The sequence below is a fragment of the Cyrtonyx montezumae genome, unplaced genomic scaffold (genome assembly GCF_038088225.1).
Source record: "Cyrtonyx montezumae isolate F1298 unplaced genomic scaffold, pur_monq_1.0 scaffold_17, whole genome shotgun sequence".
NCBI lineage: Eukaryota > Metazoa > Chordata > Aves > Galliformes > Odontophoridae > Cyrtonyx > Cyrtonyx montezumae.
Window position 1 is genome coordinate 7,882,651 of NW_027071903.1, and position 21,539 is coordinate 7,904,189.

General features: G+C 47.1%; 1 protein-coding gene across 1 annotated transcript in view; it reads left to right on the plus strand.

Annotated features, from left to right (window-relative positions):
* Window positions 1-12,044: 12,044 nt before the first annotated feature.
* Window positions 12,045-21,539, plus strand: part of TSHZ3 (teashirt zinc finger homeobox 3) — a 62,057-nt gene continuing 52,562 nt past the window's right edge. The window contains exon 1 of the mRNA XM_065733194.1: window positions 12,045-12,478. Coding sequence (XP_065589266.1) covers window positions 12,439-12,478 — 40 coding nt within the window. The 5' untranslated portion in view covers window positions 12,045-12,438. The remainder of the gene's footprint in view (window positions 12,479-21,539) is intronic.

Sequence of the window (21,539 nt, forward strand, 5' to 3'; positions counted from 1 at the left end):
ACAGTCTACTATTTTTCAATTGTTCCTCTGTTACATATCTAAGTAAACATTTGTTCCACTTATCATTTCTGAGCAAAAGACATGAATCATTTGACTAGTAAAACCACAACGACAGCTGTTGCTTATTAGAAACAGTCATCTTGTTCAAGGGCCTGCTATGAAGGGGTTCTTGAGGAAACTGTTTCTGCTTTTAGTGCTTTACAGTGTAATGAAAGCAGAGTTGCAGAAATTAGGGCATTTTTATTTCACTCGTGATTGGCAAAACACACAGACACACACAAACAGAGCAGTTGTTACAGCTGAGCTAGAAGCCCACAAGAAAATAGAAAATACTCATTTAAGAGTACCACTAATGCTATAATAGTTATCTTTTTGCCTTTATATGGTTTTCTACAATATAGCTCAAATAAAGTGGGATCTAAGGGTCCCGTTGTGATTAGGTTACACCATTTTGGATTTGGGATTTTGGTCCTGGATAAATTATGTATAATAGTTATAAATCCTCTACCAGAAATATTTTTTGCCCAGGTCTTAGGAACAAATTAATTCTGGGTTCGAAATCTGTTCCCATGTTTGTTCCCATGACTGCATGAAAAAAAAAAAATGTATGAAACAGGTGCCCTAACACTTAGGCATACTCTCAGACAAATCACTTGCCTGATAGACCCGGTATGATGCTTTTATCTCTAGGTTTGGAGGAAGAAGCCAAAGACTAAATGAGCATGGAGACTGCACTGATCCTTGCAGAGAGGAGGGGAGGGACACTCGGGGAGATAGGGAAATACTACCGAGTAGTGTGCTCTGCTGGTAAATAGGAGCATTTGTGGCTTTGCAACTGTTGCTTAAATGTGTTCCAAAACATTAAATTAACTTGCAAACATTAAAGAGTTAAAAAATAAGAAAAAAAAAAAAAGCAAATTGTGGGATTATGGCAAAGGAAAAGAAAAGCAGGAGAGAGGACAGTGGAGAGAAGCGTGTAATTGAGGAGGCAAAGCTGAGGTTTATTATGAGTTAGAAATCTGCAAAACTGTCACCAATTCAATAACTGCATTCGGTGAGGCTTCTAAAGATCATATCCTGCCCTTCATTCACCCTCACAGCACTCACTGATGGGAGTCAGCACTTCGCTGCAGCTGAGTATTTAGAAGTCATTTGTTCTGTGTAACATGCCCGTTCTTACTAATCTTTGTCAAGTAAGTAGTCCATCCTCATGTGTCATCCCACGGAAGTCAAATGTGCTATTAGCATAAGTGATGATTACTTATCCGTGTGAGGTCTTGTGGGGTTGGGTCTTTCAGCATTGGAATACTTGACATGGCAGTCTTTCTATTATAATTTAATAAAATGGGGCCCAATTCAGCTCAGAGAGGCCCTAGGGAATCAGCTGGACTTAAATGGTGCTTAGGCCTTTGACTGGACCTCTACGAAGCCTGAACTTCATTGAGTGAATACTAATTACTCAGAAGGGGGGTTATTAAATTATAGGCTCAGTTCTTTACTGTTGCTCAGTGCACTGTACCTTTCAAATGCTTGAGTGAGTTAACGTGCTGGACACAGAAGAAGGTTCTGGTGAGTCTGCTTTCCTGATAAGGATTGAAGAAACGTTGTTAACAATTAGAGTATTTATAGATGCTGGTGAGCAAATTTCACTCCATAAAAATACTGTACAATAAAACCAGACAGTATATATTTACAGCAAAATGAAAACCTCTCTTGAAGCCATGTCGATGGAAAAAGTCTACCAAAATCTACCATGAAGCCAGTGGCAATCTTCCCATTGATTCTGATGAGCTCTGAATTGGGCCCTCACAGGACAAGCACATGCAGGCACCTTGACGCATGGTAGGCTTGGGTGATTGGGTGAGGTAGCGGAGTCGGTGAGCAGCTGGGACACGAAGCAGTTCCCCCAGCCAGCTGCCTGGTGCAAGGAGGAATCAATCACTTCATCTCCTATGTCACAGGCTAAGCGCATGATTTTTAAAGGATTACTTGTATTCCTAACAGCTGACGTTCTCCCTCTTTTTAATTTCTTTGTGTCTTTCTGTTCTTCACCTGCTTTCTGAGCAGCTACTAGCCTCAGAGTTGCTGAACCTTCATTCTAAAACCCTGCATGCTCTCAAAACATTTTCATCCTATTTGAAGACTGTGGGATTTCCTTGTCACCCTTGTGACCATCTCCTTAATTCACAGATCTCCCGATTCTAAAAGCATAGTGGACAAAGAAAAATTGTGTATCATTTCTTAACCAACTAGCTCCTGCATCTGCTCTTTACTGCGTACACAAACTGCTGTTGTTACAGAGAGTGTGAGCAGTTCTCTCTGTGACCCCAAAAGATTTTACACAAACAAAACAAAACAGATATTTGAAAATGTCTTTGCTGATAGGGGAAAAAATACTGCTGTTAGAGCTCAGAGGGTTTGGCACACTAGACTACGAGTGATATAATGGACCCGTTATAACAATTGATCTTTATCTTTGCTTGCTATTCCTATTAAAACGATTTGCTGGTTTTATATCTATTTCACTTTCAGCTTCCCAATCAGGTGCCTGGGAAAAATTGCGTTCACTAGTTGTTACATAAATTGTTTGCCAAATCATGCATATTAAAGGCATATATGCAGATCAGTCCTGTAAAATCGCACATATAAAATGTATTTTATACAATGCATCACTTAGACTTATTGAAAGACTAAAATCTGCATACTAAATGGGAGGTATGCCCTCGGTAAATTAACAGAGAATCTTCATTGTCAATGTTAATCAAACAGCACTTTAAAAACTCTTCTTTTAGCATTGTCTGAACAGCGTAAGTTTTTCCTGTTAGATTTAAAACCAAGCTCAGGCATTTTTAGAGCTCTGATTTCTTTGTGGACCAGTGCTCTCATGCAACCCAAGGCTAAAGAACAAGCCCAACTCCAGCCAGCTGTAATCCTTATAAAGGCAATAGGACTTAGTAAAATTTAAAACTTCGCAGAAAAACAAACAAACAAACAAAAACAACAAAACAAACCCCTTGCCTAATCAGTTTTTAAAAGATTTCAAGATCTTTACATGTCAACCTTCATGCTTAAAATGAGAACTTTTTTATTTACTAGTTGTCCAAGGACTTGATTTTTCTTCATTTTCCCATTAGCGAGGCAGTTCAGCCAGTAGAACTCCTTTATTCCTCTCACTGGAGTAGCACAGAAAAAAATCATTTGATTCCAGCGGATAGTAGTTGATTTCATTATCGTATTAGAGAGAATAAAGATTACAATTCCGAATTATTTTGCCTGCAGTCCACACACTAACCATGTAAATGGCAATATGTGGAAAAGTTGACTACATCATAAAAAATTAACTTCCTGCAAGGATTTTCTTGAATTGGTTTCAAAAGAATCCTCCGTTTGGCATCTTTCCTGTACTGAATTTCTGGAGGGTAACTGCATTATGTGCATGTAAAACATGAGAAAGGAAGCGCTCACTGAACTCCTTCTTTCAGTTACCAAATGTGACTGTAGTACGTTGTTTGCGTTTAAAAGAGTTGCCTCAAAGCTAAATGCTATGAGTACGCGCCTATATGTGCGTGCATTGCGAGATAACCACTAACAGAAAGTGAAACACTATTCTCTTTCACTTGCTACTGAGTGACAGAGGTCGCCGTTAACGATAATTTGAATATTCTGCCAACAGCTGACGATATTCCACCCCCGCCAAAATAAATAAATAAATAAATAAATGCTTCCCCCTCCTACAGCAAATGCCCTGTAAGTCTATAGAAGACATTTTAGGAATGTGTTATTCTCAATGAAAAAAAAGTCTCCATGAGAGCTATAATTTTATTATTTTATTTTTTAGTGCACGGAATAACATAAATCAAAAGAAGCAATAGTCTACCTTGTGTTTTGACTACTTTGACCCTCTTCAACCCCTGCCAATTTTTATCTCATTTTTGTTTAACTTTGTACATCAGAGTTTAATTTTAAACCTGGTCCCGAAGACAGTGATGTATAGGGTACATCAAGTATAGCTTAAATTACCCTCTCCCCAGTGATTTGAAGTTGAGGGGAGGGTCCTACTCTGCAGCAGGGTGGGAAAGAGAAATGGTCAGATGTTGCCCTTTGAACCTGACCACCCTCAGCTACAGAAACGTTTATGCCAGAACATCATTTATTGATTTTATTATATTTTAGGATCTCTTAAAACTGTTGGTGAAGTTTGCCGTATATTAATTTTTGACATGTGCATATAAAAACAGAAATACGGGTTGAGCAGAAACTATAAATACAGACAACACTGCCCAATAAACTTACATCCTTTCACTTACAGGTTTCCATTTCAGACGATCCTTCGGAGCAGCCTGTCTTTGGAAATAAATGTTACCCCTCTGATAAGCTAACCAATTTGAAGATTAAAGCTGCATTTGAGGATTAAAGTTTTTCTTATTTGATTATTGTTGTGTCTTGTAGCAATAGAAGATAAATATTAATAAAATGTTAAAGTCCAATTCTGCTTGCTTTACTCTTTGAGCATTTTAAACAACGAGCCTGCACAAATTAGGCAGGATTTGGCCCTTAAGCTCGGCACTGACTGCTCTGTTTTCTCAGTCCACTAAGAGTAAGTCTCCCGTGAAATGTTACATGTACCCGGCCAGCTCACAAACCCACTGCTGCCACAGAAAACTCCCGCTGATGGGTAACTCTGAAAACTCGCCGTCCAATTATATACCACAGAGCTATGTATGTGTTTTTATCAAGGAGAAGAAAAACCACAAGAAGCGCTCTACAGCAGACCACAAAATGGGTTTGGCACCTGTGTCTCCTCGGGGCCAAAGTTTGGGAGCTGTGTTATCGCGGGGCCGGCTGACCCCAGGGAGCGGTGCTGACCTTGTCTTGCATGCAGAAGTCTATCGCTATGGCTCCCCCGAGAGCACAGCCAGCTGCAAACTGCTGCCATGATTAACCCTTATGTGCTGGAGACGTAACGTCAAGTCATGGTAATAAAGCTTTCACTGCATAACAGATCTCTTGCTTTGTAAATTGTTGCTCTTATCAGCTGCACTCTCGGATGTTATCCCTTTTCTGTGAAGCATGACTGCTGTGTTGCTCACTGGAAAGGCTACCGGATCTATACAGTCTGTGATATTTATTCAATTGCTTTGGAGAGCAGTGCAGAGAATGCGTTTTGTTTAAACTACAAGTGCAGTGTGTGAAAACAGATGAAAAAAAGAGAGAGAGAGAGAGAGAGAGAGAGAGAAATGCTCATACATATGAAGCAATATATTAATTAAAATCCAGAATGCCTCCAGCAGATTTGAATCCAGGAACACCAGATTTGCTATAGCAGACAACTGCGTTGTTTCATCGAGTCCAACTCCTGTTTGTGGAAGTACTTTACGCCTGATGTTTGTAAAAATGCAAACCTCGAGCCTGTGAGGTACCTGGACAATGCAGAGCTTTGCCATTCATTTGGAAACAGAGCCATCAGCACTCCTACAAGGAGCGGAAGCTGTGTAAGTCTTATTTTGTCACGTGCTTCAAACACGAGACCTAACTCTGTGCTCTCTGGTTTGCAGAGAAGTCGGTGGGAGCTGTGAACGTCCATCAGCCTGCGATCCCACCTCGCAGGGCTGAACGGGGCCCAGGCCTCAGCACCATGAAGCCTTTACGTCAGCGTGCTGCCTGCCCTCCAGCCCTCCCCTTGCCAAAGCACTGGCCGCATCGGGGCTGCGGGCAGCAGGCCGGGCTCACAGGGCCGCTCCTCTCACCAGACCCCCTGCACGTCCAGTCTCTTGCTGTACTCCGGGGTTCATAGCAAACGTCTCTGGCCTGGAATGTGTAGCTGTGGTCATTGGTTTGTCCCCAAGGAACCAAAGGCTGGGGCTGGCCTCGCTGTGGGGGTTTTGCTGTTCACGCGGCACACAGCTCCTGTACAGCCTGAGGCAGCCAGGGTTGTGACATCTTCCCACCTCCCTGTGCCACCATTGTAGTATCAACACCTGTAGTTAAAAAATGCCATCGGACCCTGCAGGTCCCACGTGGCGGAGGGGCTGCGGCTATGCCCTGCTCTGCGCTGGCAGCTCCCTCGTGCCCTCCCATCCCTTCTCCTCACCCACAGGGCACTGCACCTGCCTGCTGCTTGGTGACTGAAAAAGGGGGGAAAGCAATGGATTTGGCGAAATTATCTTGAGGTTAATTTGTTCCCTCGTGAGGTTTGGGTGTGAAGGGAGCTTCTAGTGTATTAACTCCCATTAATATTAAGCCTCTACTGTTAATAGGATTTGCATATGGAAAGGAAGAGGATTGACCTTTAAATTCATTAAATAAAGCAAATTTTAAAAATAATTTTAGTTAAAAGCATTAGTGCGGTGAAAAAAACACAAGAACAAATACATAGACATCAGTATCCGGGCTTTTGGTAATGCTAATGAGCAAATTATTGCAGGGGAAGATTTGCATCAGTGGAATACATGTTCCAGCCTCCATCCTGATGTATGTGATGTGGGGTTATCTGCGTAGGGCTCCTCTTTCAGAACACATTTTCCTCATATAAAATAGCCTCCTCTTAACTCCCATTGGGGACTGCCTTATAAATGAGGAAGTGGTCCTCAAGGGATTGGCTTGGCTAAAAACGCGTGTTATTTAAAAACAAGAACAAAAACTTATTAGAATATTAAGCAATATAATTAGCTCATTTTTTTTTTCATCTTAAAAAAAATGTATAGCCAAGTTTTAATTAAACACGTTCACTGGTTGTTTGAATTGTGTAAGAATTAGAAAATCTTGCTGCGTTTTAGTGACAAGTGCTTCAGTTTCAGGTCCTTGCTCTGGTTGCTGCAGTCAGGTGCAGCTGCAGTGCGGTGGATAAAGGAGTTCTCCTCCTGTCCCAGACCCCGTTCTGCCCCAGAGGGGCTCTCTGAGCCCAGTGCGGGAAGGATGTGCTCCCTTCACGTGGGAAGGGACATGGGTTGCCTGTACCAGAGCTGGCTAAGTGGTCAAGGTAGTGTTGTCCCCACTGCTAACTGCTGATTTACACGTGCTGAAAGGCTTCTTTTGCCCTCGCAGCGAGTGATGGAAGGTATAATTGGATTAGTAACACAGCACCGCTTTTTGAGTCTGGTCGGTGAGGACGGCTGCCCGGTGGCCCCGATCTCTGGTGTTTGCTGCTCCTCCGGCCTTGACCCACCCATGGTGCTGCTTCTTTGCACAGCTCCCTGCAGAGTGCTCTGAGGTGTGTGGGCAGAGCCTGCTGCTCAGAGGAATATTGGTCAGTATCCGGTGGTACTTCCTTACGCAGAAGGGTCCAGAAATCCATCTGTCTGTGCCGGTCCTGCCCTGCCCTGGGCCCGCCCGAGTAGGACGATGTGGAAGTGGTCAGGTTCCTCTTCTCAGAGCCCCACTGATGTCATCTGTTGGATGCAGCTCTGAGCATCTGAGGTTGGTGAAATTAAATAAGGTGCGAGCATCCTTTGGTCTGTGGCTCTCTGCCTTTGGACAATTACTCGTGGTAACCGTAACAATAGTGTGTTAAGGGGGAAAAAATCTTCCTAAAAGAATTCAGCACTGGGATGGAGCTCTGCCTGATATCAGAACAATTATGAAGCAGATGCACCCACTCCAAGCAAAGTGACCTTTTCATCAAGTTACAAAACATTAAAGGTTAAGGGATGTTTGAAAGGAAGTTAATACTTTTAAAACAGTAGAAAAAATTGCCATTTTTTCAAGACCCAACCAAACCTGTGTAAAACTTCCAGCCGTAATTTAAGTAACTCTTACAATAGAAAGATGGAAAGTATTTTACATGGTCTGTTTTATTTTAAAACTGGAAGTGCTGTTTTAGAGAAGCGATGGGATTCAATAACAAGAACTACCCCACGGAAGAAACCCGCTCTGAAGCCGGTTAATTGCAATTTTGAAGTCACACTTCTTTCTCTCCATTGTGTACCGATGACACGAGAACAAAGGGAGCGAATCAATGCCGGTGTCACACTTTCTCGGTTTCCACCTCCCGCCTGACCCGGCCGTGCCAACCGGGACCCGCCGGTGCTCGGTGCCCCTCGGCCATGGGCACGGGCGGATGGCGGGGCCGCCGCTGCCCACGTCCCGCCGCGTTGGAGCGGCACCGGGCACCAGGGGCAGAGCGAGGTCTCTCCGTGGCAGCTGGACGGCTTTTTCATTTCTTCAGGCGTTTTGAAGAGAAACTTGCCTGTCTTAACGCAAACGCTATATACAAATTAGTAAAACTAGCCGCCTAGGAAAGAAGTTACCGCGGAAAGAAAGGAGGGATCTGGCAGGAGAAGCTCCGCTCCGTGCTTTTTCCCGCTGTAGGACGTATCTGGGCACAACCAAATCTCCATGCCGTGAGGTCACAGGCGCTCGCAAGGGCACGGCCGCGCTCGCCTGGCAGCGCCGACCCCCGAGTGATGCAGGGAGCGGGCGAGGATCCCTTTCCCCCCCCCGCCTCGGCCCCGCCGGTGCCCCCCGCCGCTCCCCGGCCCCGGGGGCTGCACGGAGGAGCTCCCCGAGCCGGAGTTGGGGCCAACTTCGTGCGGGAGGGCTGCGCCGAGCCCTCTGCGCACAATGGCTGCGGTCGGCACACGGGGGAGGGTGAGGTGGGGGGCGGTGGGGGGGCGAGTTTCAGGCTCTGCAACTGATTTTCATAAAGGGCGAACACATTACGCTACAGTAGCTCTGAATGGTACCGCTCCTTTCCTTCAGAGCAGCGGCAAAAGAAAAAATAAAAAAAAAGAAATGATAATTCAGCGGGACAGCACCGAGGCGACAGATCCCGGCGCACCGTCCCCAAAAAAGTGCCGCTGCGGGCGCGGAGGCGGCGGGCGGGGCGGCCCGGGCCGGGCGGGGCCGAGTGGGGCAGCCCCGTTCCCCCCCTCCCTGGCTCCGCGGGCGGTGTCAGCCGCGGCTCTCCTCGGGCCGCTCAACTTCAGCTCCGGCCGCTGCGGCTGCGGGTCGCGCTCCGGCCCCGCCGGTGGGGGAGAACCGGGCCGCACCGCCCCGCGGTTCTCGCTTTGCCGGTGCGCGGGGCCCCGGGAGGGGAGGGCTGGGGCTGGGGTTGGGGCTGGGGGTTCGCTCCTGGGGCTGGAGGAGCTGCCCACCCCCCCCGCTGTCCCAGTTCCGACGTTCCGGGACGCGATGCGCGGCAGCGTTGGGAATGTCCTCCGGATGATTTGCAGCCAAAACATCTGGTTCGTTACAGCACAGCTACCGGACTGAGCCAAACAAACTTTGCTGCTGTGTAAATTCACTTACCCAAACAATTTACATTCAAGCAAAGATTTTAGCCCGGAGAAAAACTTTTATTCATTTGTACTCGGGAGGTTTGGGAATTCGTAGGCATTTAAAAATAATTTTGCTCTAATAAAGTTATGTAGATATTACAAAATGCCTTTGTTCTCTCCTCAGATAATTGCCGCCGCTGTAATGGTTATTGACAACGCTTTGTATTGCACAAAAGCCGAGGATCGTTGTCGGGTGCGGGCAGCCGCGTTCTTAAACAAACTTGGCAGAGGCGCGTCCGTCCCGGCAGCGCTGATGCGCAGTGCTCCTCCTTTGTTCCGCACCGGGCGAAGCCGCGGCGGTCCCCGCGTACCCGGGGGGGGTCACCGGGCGCTCCCTGCAGCCGGCGGTGCCAGCGCTGCTCTCCGCTCCGCTCCGCGCCTGCGGCGGGCAGCCGGTGGCCCGGCCCCGGTGTTCGGTTCGCCCCGCAGTTCCCGGCGAACCCCCGCCCTGCTCGGGTCTGCGCCAAGTCGGCGAGCTCAGCCGGGGATCCCCGCTGGTTGCTGTCCGTGTGCGGGGCCCCCCCGCAGCTCTGCCGCCCTGCTCGGGAGCTGCGGAGCGGACGGGCGGTGGAAGGGGCAGCGATGGGCTTCGGGGCGGGCGCGGTGCCGAGCGGGCGGGACGCTGAGCGGGGGCGGCCGTGTGATGGTGGGACTGGGGAATAATTGGTACCTGGCTTCGGAACTGCCGGGAAGGGCGAGCTGAGCGCCGAGCCTCGTGAGCGGTGTCTGCAGATAGAGCCCGCGCAGTCATCGATTTTGTGCGTTTGTTTTGTAAGCGTGATGTTTGTAAATGTGACACTTAATACAATTACGGGTTCTGGCTCTGTGAAATACACCGTTGACCCCCGGAGAAGCTAGCGCACGTGAAGAACTCCGCGTTTCCAGCTGAAATCCGTCCGATCGGAAGTTCAATAGATTTTTCTTCCTTAAAAAAAGAAGGGGGGAGGTGGGGGGAGGAAAGAGTACAGTTAACAACCAAAGTGTTTTGCGGCTCGTTCGGGCTGAGAGAGGGGCACGTGTGTGCGTGTTTATGTGCGTGTGCGCGCGGAGCTGTCTCTATGGGGTCCGGGCAGATCCTCGGCGGCTGTTCGCCAAACTTTTGACTTCTCCCCCTGAACCCCGCCGCCTTCCCGGGCCCTAAGCGGAGCGCGCGATAGGAAGCTCGGGGAGGTGAGTGGGTCCTGGAGGGGGTGGGGGGTGGGGGGGGAGGAAGGGAGCGAGGCGGACTGAGAAAAGTTCCCGCGACTCGCAGAGCCCCGAAGTGACGTTCGGCGATTTCCTCGGGACGCTCCGCAGCGGCGCACGCAGGGGCAGAGCGGGGCTGCGAGCTCCGAGCGACGCGTCCCCGGGGCCGCGCTCAGTGCTTCGGGGCAGTCCCCTGATTTTTGACTCCAGGAGAGAGGAGGGCAGAGCGAGCCCAGAGCCGCCCTCGGCTCCCCGCTGCCGCCGCGCTGTCACCGCGCTGTCACCGCTCCGGGCCGGAACGGGCGGCATTGCCGATGGGGACACGGGCGGACAGCGGGCCCGGCCCCGCGCATGCACGGACACACGGACGCGGCCGGGACGGAGCCGGGTGCTGCGGCTGACAACCCACCGCGCCGTTCGCCACAGACGTTTCGTTCACGCCGGCAGCACCGGGCTCACGGGGACTTCAGGCGGCGGAAGTTTTATTTTTCACCCTACGCTGCGCGTTAAAACCGCCGCCCCGTGCACCGACCGCACAGCCCGGGGGACGCGGGGCCTCCGCTCGGAGCCACGCCGAGCGCGGGGCAGCGGTGCGAGCGGAGGTGCCTTTGATCTTACCGTAACGCTGAGATCATCAGCTTGTTTTTTTGTGCTTTTTTTTTTTTTAATTCCTCCTCGTGAACTTTAGAAAAAAATTATTTGCTGCTGTTTTTTTTTCTGCTGTTGTTAGTGGGTTTGGTTTTATTTTTTTTCCCCTCCTGCCGCCAGCACACGGCGGCTGCGGGGCCCGGCGTGCCCCCACCCCATCGCAGCCCCGTTCCCATCGCAGCCCCGCGCCGCCCGCCCGGCCCGGCCCGGCCCTCCCGGCGCATCGCGGCCCCGCCGCCGCCCAGGAGCGCCCAATCGAGCCCGCAGCGCATCGATCCGCCGCCGCTCGCCGAACGGAGCGCCGGTGGCCGCTTGCCACTGAACTTGGACCAAAATAAATAAATAAAAAATTAAAAAAAAAAAAAAAGAGAAAGGAAAAAAATATTAAAGAAAAAAGAAAAAAAGCAATAAGCTCCGAAAAGAGAGAGAAAAGAAGGCGGCCTGCGCGCGGGCGCCCCGCGGAGCGGTGCGAGGGCGCTGCCCGCTGCCGCCCCGCGGCTGAAGGCGCTGCCGTTGACGACCGCGGCGCCCCGTGCTCCCCCCCGCCCCGCCCGCCCGCAGGCGCCAGCCAGGTGGGAGCCGCGGCCCTGGAGCGGGGCCGGGCCGAGGTGCGGGGCCGCCTCCGTCACCTGGCGGGGTCGGGGCGGGGGAGGGGGTGGGGGGGCCGGGCCGAGGGGAGCGCGGCGGGCGTGTGCGGGGCGGGGGGGGGGCGGCGCTGAGCGGAGCGGCGGCGAAGTTGGGCGGCGGAGGGGGGGGGGTCCCCGCCGCTCCGGGAGTTGCGGGAGCGCGGCGCCGCGTCCCTCGGGCGGGATGTTTGAGTGACGCTGCGATCGTCTCGTTTCCCTTCAAGCTTCGCCTGTTGCCGCCGCCGCCGCCGCTCTTCCAGCGCCGAGCCCGGAGCCGCGGAGCGCCGGCTGCAGCTCTCCGAGTGCCGCCCGGAGCTGCCGGCCCCATGCCGTGAGCGGCCCCGAGCCGGGGCAGGCGGAGGGCGCGGGGCGGGGTGCGGCGCCGCGGGCTCTCCCCGGCCCTCCCGCCCGCGCACCTCTTCGGGGGGCTTCCCCTCCTCCTTCCTCCGGGGCGATTTGTCAAACTTCCCCCCTCTTCTGCCAGCAGCAGCAGCAGCAGCAGCAGGGCTGTCCTCTCCTCTGTGCCGCCTCCTCCTCCGCCGCCTCCTCCTCCTCCTCCTCCTCGGCATCGTGCATGCACAGCAACAAAAAATATATCCCCGACCCAGCCCTCGAGCCGAGACTGGAGCAGCGCAGCGGATCTCTGGGGCTAAAGCAACTCTTCCCACCCCCGCGCCGAGGCAGCCCCCCCCGCCGCCCGCAGCATGCCGAGGAGGAAGCAGCAGGCGCCCCGGCGCGCAGCAGGTACGGAACGGAACGGTACGGAGCGGTGCGCTACGGTTCGGTTCGGTTCGGTACGGTACGGTACGGAGCCACCGTCTCCGCTCGCCGCTCCCCTCCGGCCCCGGCGCGGCCCCGCTCGCACGCTGCACGCCCGGCTTTGCGGAGGAACTCTCGGTCTGACGGCACGGCGCTCGGTGGCGGAGGGGGGGGGGGTGAGGGGAGGAATATTTTCTTTTTTTTTCTTTTTTTGCCTTGGGGCTGCAGGGGTTGGGGCGCGTGGAGGCACTGTCCCTACTTTGGTACCCACTTCGCTGCGTCCCCAACTCTGCCCGCCGGGTGCCGGCATCCCGCGGTGCGGGCAGGGCTGTGCACGCGTGGAGATGTCTGGCTGCCGGCGCTGGGGGAAGGAGCCCAGTGCTGTCCGCTTCCAGCCCATACTTTGGCACCTACTTTGCTTCCATTCTTCTCCATCCCCTTCTCTTTCTCAGGCTGATGATTTGCGAAAGGCAGACAAAACATTTTATTTTATTTTCTGTAAAAGAAGATAGGATGCGTAGAACTACGTTGCTTGTGCGAATGAAGCAGTAGAGACGAGGTGGTTCAGGAGCTCGGAGTGAGTCGGAGCTCCGCGTCCTGAGTGGGGTCCTCTGCCCAACTTTTATGCTCTCCTTCTGTCTCCGGTGCTGCTCCGCAGCTGCGGGCCGGACAGCCACAGCCACGGGCCGCCCGCGCCCTTGGGCGCTCCTCTGCTAATCTCATCGATTCCTTCTTTATGAGCCCAGATGAGAAGCTGCAAAGGAAACCAAAGCAAAAAAAAAAAAAAAAAAAAAAAAAAGAGATAGAAAATGCCAAAAAAAAAAAAAAAAGAAGAAGGGGGGGTCTGTGCATTGTCAACTGACTGGCGAGTGTTTCTGATAGTGCTTTTACAACTTCCTCCATTTCTTGGTTGGTTTTGTTTTTTGGTTTTTTTTTGGTTAGAAATACTTTTTAGGGCTTTGTCCCGATGAGGCTTTTTGTGAGTTTGTTTTGTTTTCCTTCTGCCAGAAATGTCAACTCCTGTTAAACTTATGGAACGTTTTCTGGAAAAGCTGAATTGAAAAGATTAAAAAAAAAAAAACAAAAACCACAAACAAACATAATTTTACAGTAATCCTTAGCTGGGGATACGTGGGCTGGAAAAGGTTTCCTTGGCCTGTTGCCATCCTTGATTTGATGGCTGATTGATCGCCTGTCATCTGGCTGCCTTTGATCTATTCATTCCCGATAAACATCAATAAATCACTTGCCATGGTAACGCCAGGCTGGGTGACGTCACGCGTGGCCTGTCAGCTCCCTGTCAGTGCAACTCGTGGCAGCCGTGCCACGCTGCCAGGACAGCCTGCCAGGCCTGGGGACCGCAGGTGACACTGTACCTGTGCCTGGAGCCCGGCCATGTAGCTGTCTGATGTCTGGTGCTGGGGTCTGGTGGCCGTGGTGGCCCTGGCATGACTGCAGCTGGGCTTGTGGCCTCCTCAGGTGGGGAGCCCTGCAGCCCAGGAGCTCCCGGGGTGGGCTGTTCTTGGAGCGGGGCACTGGGAAACGCTGCTGACAAGTTCTCTGAGCGTGCTGTCTGAGTTCAGTAAGCAGCAAGTGAGGCAGGGAGCACCCCAAACTGTGAGTGGCTGTCCTCCCTTCTTCTCTTCTCTGGCATTTCCGTCTTCATCTGGTACTTCTAGCATGGAAAAGCATGCTTTCTGACAGCCGGGCTCCATGTACTAACAGTTAGAAAGTTTCTGAAGTTTGCAAGTCCGACAGTGATACAATCTAGCAAGCAGTATCTTAGCCAAGTGCTTAATATTTACAATTTCTCGACCGCGTCACCGAAAGGCACTTCTGAAATTAGTGAAAAAGGTGAACTTTTTCTGGCATTCAGAAAATTCTATTTTGTAACGTGAATTTGGTTCTGCAGATTCTGGCTCTTTCAAGTGCTTGACTTGTTCTCCTAACAGCGGTGCTTTACGCTGGGCTTTCTGTAGGCTGGGAGAAAATGCTTCTGCACTAAAGAAGCGTTCCGAGGTACCTTTTTTCCTCTCTCTTCCACTCCTCGTCTCTTCCTCCTTTCTCAAGTGAATCACCCATGATGTGTGATCTGTCTTTCATATTTAGCAGAAGTGTAATCTCTTTAAACTTTTAGCTTTTTGATAGCTGCATTAAACATTTAGTATTGTGTATGATTGCTTCCCACTGAAATGCTGCTTTATTGGTCACACTGGAAATGTTACTTTTCCTAATAGCAGCAAAAGCTGCTGCTGCTTTTTTTTTTTTTTTTTGCCTTTTTTTTTTCCCCCCAACACCTTAAAAACAGCGAAGAAATAACAGGTTAGTTAAGAAATATTCATTACAAAAACTTGACTGCAGGACTAATAGGAGATGGAAGAATGGTTTTGCTCTATCAAAATGACCCGTCAAAACGACTTTGTTTCATATTTGATTTAATTGTCTCTCTCCTGACAGGCACATTCATCAATAGCTTAATGGTCAATCAGAAGTTGGCAGAGTGAGTGCTTTCATTCTTTCCCATACACTAGCTTTGGCTTTACTTTATCAAAATGCCTCTGCCTAATGGATATGGGGGATGTAGAATGACTGAAGGGCTACTTATTTGAGAAGAGTGAAAAAACAAGAACATTTATGCTGTTGATAAGTGCATGAAGATAAATAAGCGAGCTGTATGAGGGGTTTTATTTTAAGACAGAAGAAACTTACTTTTTTTTTTTTACCCTTCTTTTTGGCTTCAGAACTGCGAGTTATAAGGTTCATGACTGCTTTTGTGGCATACTGAGAGTGATGACAAATTGATTGCTTGGTACTGAGAGAGAAAAAAAGGTGGTGGAGGGGGGAGAATTAAAGATGTCTGCTGATTGGTAACTCAGGAAATCCAGTCCCCAGCAACCTTGAGAATACTCGAGAATTTTTTTTCTCCAAACTGAAAGGTCCGCTCAGCCATAAAAAAAGAAAAGTTGTTTTGCCAGCTTCATTAGTGTTCACCTAATTAGCTGTAAACCTGATGGATTCCTGACAGCTTTAATGATTGGAGATGACAAGCTCCACGCAGTGTCATCCAGCAGAATTAGGTTTGCAGCTAGTTTGATGTAATCAAGTTGATATTACACAGTCCTGGTTGCCTTTAGTTGTGCATTAACTCAATTTTCTGCTGCAGGTGACAAATGGGCTTTGGTACCTGGATAATCATGTCATAGGAATTAGGGCCCTTTTAATGGTCTGGAGTAGAATAACAACAACAAAGAACTCTCAGCAGCACAGAGCTAGCAGACATAACAGACAGGTGCACAAATTCTTTATGTCTAGCCCAAGTGTTAACACCACACTGTAGAAGACTAAAGCTGTCTCTGAGAATCAAGAATCTGTAAAAATGATAATTTCAGTTTGTTTGCTCTGAGGCTCAGGTGAATATCGTAGATAAATTTGTAGGGGGCGGGGGAGGGAAAGTCAGGCATCGCAGTTCTCTTCCACACCTGTTAAAGTGAGGGAGCGATCAGAATTGCTGCTCCAATGGCTGCTGTCACTTAAGGCAGAAGGAAGAAAATATTTATTAGTTAGAGACGATTGGCTAGCAAAGCTAAGGTACTGTATTAATAGAGGCTAGTCTTGTTCGTGCAAATAGTAATTATCTGCCCTTAAATTATAGCTTTCACTCACAGCTTTTTTAGAAACCTATCTATTTAAAAGATCAAGAAAATGTACTTCCTATTGACAGAAATGACTTAATACATATTCTGTATACATATTAAGCTCTTTTGAAGGGGGATTGGAAACTAACGATTTGTTGGAAACTGACTTTTTTTTCTCATTGAATGAAACAATTATAGCTTTTTAGGCCCAGACAATGACACTGAGTTTCAACCCTCTGGAAAAACAAACAAACTTTGTTGGTTTTTTTTTTTTTTTTTTTTTTTTTTAAATACAGTATGGTTTAAACCTTGGAGAGACGTGCATACTTTCTAGGCTGCTGCCAACTTCAGTGCTTACGTCCGCAAGATGCGGGCGGTCAGGGTGGATAGCGGAATACATGGCAGCGCTTTCTGAGGGCTGCGGAGCGCTGCCACTTCTCACAGACTTCAGGGCTCCTCGCAGTTTATCAGCGCCTCCAAAGCGAGGCTGGGAGAGCACGGCAGGAGTACAGTTCAGAGCTGGCACGAAGGTTGTGCAGCCACATTTACAGGCAGCTCCGAGTTCAGGAAGTTGAATGCCTGCTTTAATTTATGGGAATTGCTTGCCACTACATACATACCCCAAAAGTAAATGTAGCGATAAAGTAGACTACCTATAAAGGTACTTGCAGCGTCAGCCCTTGGTGCGTTATTTGCCTCCAAACCTGCCACATATTTCTCTGTTGGACAGAGATTCTTCCTAGCAGCAAGCTGACAAAATGATTAGTTATGGCTGTCCTCTGCTTTTTTTTTTTTTTTTTTTTCCCAGCAAAGTGTGAGGAACAATGCAAAAAAAAAAAAAAAAAGGGGGCATAAATATAAAAAGGCTTGATAGATTCCACTGAATATCCGTCTGGAAAACAGAATTTTCCAGAATCAGCTGCCATTTCTCCCATTAGCTTGACAGCTGTCAATTAGGGCTTCAGTGCTCTCCTGGGCCACAGTTTATTGCGTGCGGTTGATGTTGTCATTTTGTTCTCAGTTTTGCCTTGAGCACTATCATGAGCAGGAGTGAAATAGTCAATAACTGATGTATCAGCAGTTATTTCTTAAATTGGCTTACAAGTCTGCATTTTTCCTCTTTTTACTAAAGATTGTTTTGTAAAGTGATTAGAATGAATTGTGACTGCTGCAGGGTTATGGGAAATGCAGTGAAGCTAGGGTGAGTTAGCAGGATTAGAGTGGGTCCTTTTTGTCAGTGGTGCTTCCAGGATTAGTGGGAACTGTAGAGAAAAGAGCACCTTTGGGCTGAAGTGTGTCAAAATTTCGGAGTGTGTTGTGTGCACACTTACGTGCAAACACATGGTGCTGGATGAGGAAGGAGAAGAAATGTTTTGCTGGAACGTAAAGTAACCTTACATGTTATCTTTCAGAGCAAGCCTTGTAGCTACTGGCTTTACGGTATGGTAATCCATATTTTAATCCAGTGTCAGGACTGCTTCCTGGTGAATCCAGATATCGATTGTCAAATTTTAATAAAGCCCTATTTACAAGGTACAGCTAGGAGATCAAGCATTAAGATGCCTGAAGCGTTGCGTTGTCAAGTGTGTGTGTGTGTATGGCTATGATACAATACCGAAAATAACAGTTTCAGAGCGATCGTGGGTTATCTTATCTGTGAGATACTTCAGCATCATTTACCCAACAATCCACCTCAGGTGTTTGAGTGTGATTATTTTTTGTATTTTTTTTTTCCTGTGTGTGGGTTCGTGGCTTTTTTTGTTTTTTGTTTGTTTGTTTTTTAAATTTGGTTACGCCCAAATTGTGGTTTATCAGCCTCGAGTTAAAAATGAAAGGTGAATACAATATATTGTATTTGGTAACAATGATATGGACTGGTACATCCAGACAGATAATATGCAGTTGTAATTAGACTGAATAGACAGGCATTCATTTTTAAATTCTTTGACACATGCATAAAATAGTCATATAATAAGATAAGATGACAATTTTATGTTAGGTTGATAAAGTGTCCCGATACATGCATTTAAATGTCTGTAAGCCTTTTTTTATCCAGACAGATTAATTCTAGTTTCCAGCATTTGCAGTTAGACATTAAATTAATTTTAAAAATCCCACTAAACAATGGCTGTGTTGCATTTCTTATTGTCATTACCTAAAGCAGGAGGACTGAAAAAAAAAATCACTTGTTTTTTCTTGATTTCGGTATTTTAAAAAATGCATAAAAATTGGCTCAAAGGATTTAAAGCATAGTCCACGAGAGACTGTACTGTAGTTTTCTTAAGTATAATGATGCAGAATAGAAAATTGTTAAGGGCTTGAAATTGTTTGTTACTGTTTCCATAAAAAGAACTAAGATTTGAGTAAGTAGAGCTTAATTTGAGGCTGCGAGATTTAATTCTCCCGAATTTCCCTGATCTTGCTGCTGAGGGATGTTCTGGTCACCTCAATAGACAGACAGCATGCAGAATTTAAGCAGTTCTCAGTGCAAGCATCAACTTTAAGATATTTTTTTAGAAAATGTTCAAAAGCTTTTTCCCCAGGGGCATAGAGAGAGTGGGGAAGGAGTTACCAGAAGAGCATAAGGTATCTGCAGAGCCCTTTGCCAGTTCCATTACCTGCCTTGGACGGACAGTGAAGGTGCAACTCCTCAAGAATAATCTAAGTTCATATTTTAGACTTAATTATAAATTATTAATTAATTCTGTCAGGACACATGTTATTAATTATGACTCTCTCTTCTTCATTCAGAACAGCTGTTGGGAATCGCTAAGCTCACTGTATTTCTTGGTGTAGGAGTTCACCAAACGAAGAACTCTTCCTTCCCAGCTTGCCTCACCACTCACCTCCCATTCTTTTCATGCGAGGGATTATTTGTAAGCAGCAAAGCCAAACTTGACATTGGTTGGAATAAATATAAGTTCTGAAGTGATTCAGTGCACTCGCAATTAGTTAACGTTTTTATGGGGGTGGCTGTCCATAAATAATTCTTCTTTTTGTGAGGCTCTGTGGTGGTAAAGAGGTCAAAAGGGCTCTGAGCGAGCCCTGGTGAGAGGGGAGCGGGGCAGCTCTCGTGCCCTTCCACCAGGCTCCCGCCAAACTTGACATGTTAGTGCAGGGCTGGCTTATTATTCGTTTGGAATGATTCAAATTCATTTACTTTTGATATTTCCATCATTAAATTGAGCCCTCTGTTTCAGTTTCTTATGTGTTCTTTGCGGAATGCATGTTGCATAAAATAGGCAATTTTTAATGAACAATTTAATGTAAATGGGTTCTGAATTTAAATTAATATTAATGAAGCTTTGAGTGAATTTATTTTGCATACGTAAAGGCTTGTAACTCTTTCACCCATACACTCCTGTCTTTATGTACTAACACACCGGTTAGGTGAATTGGCTAGTTTCCATATTTCATGATTAAAAAACTTGAATGGATTTTACATGGGTATTTGTGCGAGTGCGGCTTTGCGCAGGTTAGCATCTCTATTAGAAAGTGCCCGCCTTTATGTTCAGGTTTCTGGAGCTTACATTTGAAACACGTTGCCCTACCTGTTCTCTACCATTTTTAATACTTCTGCTTTGCCTTTATGCTCTGAGGGAAAAAAAAAAAATCCAACAATTGTCACTATAGTCAAGATGTTTTCTTTCTTTGCCTTACCTCTAATGCATTATGTATTTAGGAATGATGGGATGTTCTATAATTAATTCTGTTAGATGTAATTGCTATAATCACTTTGATGCTACACATAATAAAAGTAATATGGTAAGCATAGGAAAAAAATGTAAACACCTTATTGTATCACTTTATTTAAAATTCTTTCAAAAATCTCGTTTGGAACGGAACCTCTGCTTCCGCTTTTTGTCAGAGGTAATATTCACTGTGAAGCACGTTACGTAGTAAATGAATGCATTTTAGATATTGAAAGGATTCTGAGTGGCAGGTTGTCTTACCTGAGTGTGCATGTATTTCTGACTGTACTCCATTAAAGATGTAGTTCATTAAGAAGCCACTCTTCAGCGTTGCTACAACTGACACATAAATATCACTGTATAGCTCATGAAATAAGAGGTGAACTTGTACGTTGCATTAAAATCCAGTGTGTAGTAAATAACACGGAAGTGGAATTGTATAACTGAAGGCTTTTTTGTGGTGCAAACTTATGGGAAAAATAAAAAGTAGGAAGAGGAGCATGTAACTAGAGAGGGAGTTTTCTGGCGTGGTCCCAAGTTGGAAAAAGACTGTAAAAGAAAAGGATGTTCCTTCCCCCCGATCTTTTTTTTTTTTTTTTTTCTAGCAAGTAGCTATGAGTTATTGTTTGCAAACACAGTTTTTGATGGGGAGGAAATGAAAAAAATATGTGCAATGGGTTAAGCTGTGTAGTTGTTATCCCAGGTTCTGAAACAAAAAATGCTAATATGGCCATAGTTCTTAGTTAGTTGCACTCCATACTTAATGCTACAAAGGTCACTTGGTTTTATGAGCCAGCTTAATCTATGAATTTGTATGTTTCCCCCCAAATTTATATGTTACTCTCCTGTATTTTCTAAGCAATTGAGTGTGCAAATCATGGTTAAACTGGAAAGAAAATTAGAAAAATCCACTTAGTGTGGACAAAGGAGAGATTTATTATTATTTTTTTGCTAGTGTAATTTTCAAATAATGCATAGTCCTAGCACGGAGAGCAGAAGTATTACATTTAACTTCTGTAAGCTGAACAAACAAACCCCAACCAACCTCTCACTGGATTGTTCTAAGGAAGAACAGAACAGGGTGCTGTTTTTGAGTATCTCTGGGACTGGGCTTGCTGCCTGAAGTCCTTTTCCTGCTAGGTCAAGCCTGTTGCTGGAGGGCCAGATCTCAGCAGGGGCCTCCTGGAGGCTTGGCGAGGCCGTTTGAGACTGGCAGCCATCAGTCATCCATCTGTGACACAGAGTCTGTTTTTGATGGCAGGGATGATAAAAGGCCTGGGAACTGTATAGGCCCTTGTAATCAGGGCCAGTGCTGACATCCTTCTCAACTTTGACAGCTTCTTCCTTTTCTCTCTTCACCGCCAAGACTGTCTCAACTGATTTTTTTTCTCTCTCTTGTTTCATGTACTTGATCAGTCTCAGATGCTGGGAATTATTTTTTTCTGAAGGGAGGGGGAGTGTTTCTTTTGGTTTGTGGGTTGGGCAGGTGTGAGAGGAAGTCTGTTTTTTTTATTTTTTTTTGTACTGTAGGCCTGTTGCTAATTAATGTTCCTCCATAAGATTCTGTCGGAGTTGAGTAATGTTTTTGATCTTTATGCCTGATAACTGCATACTTAATGAGATTTCAAAGCTGTGAGTGCAGCTCCCTACAATTATTGACAGATGCCTTTTCTTTGCCATTGGGTTCAGCTTCATAAATCCTCCTGCAGTAATGAGGTT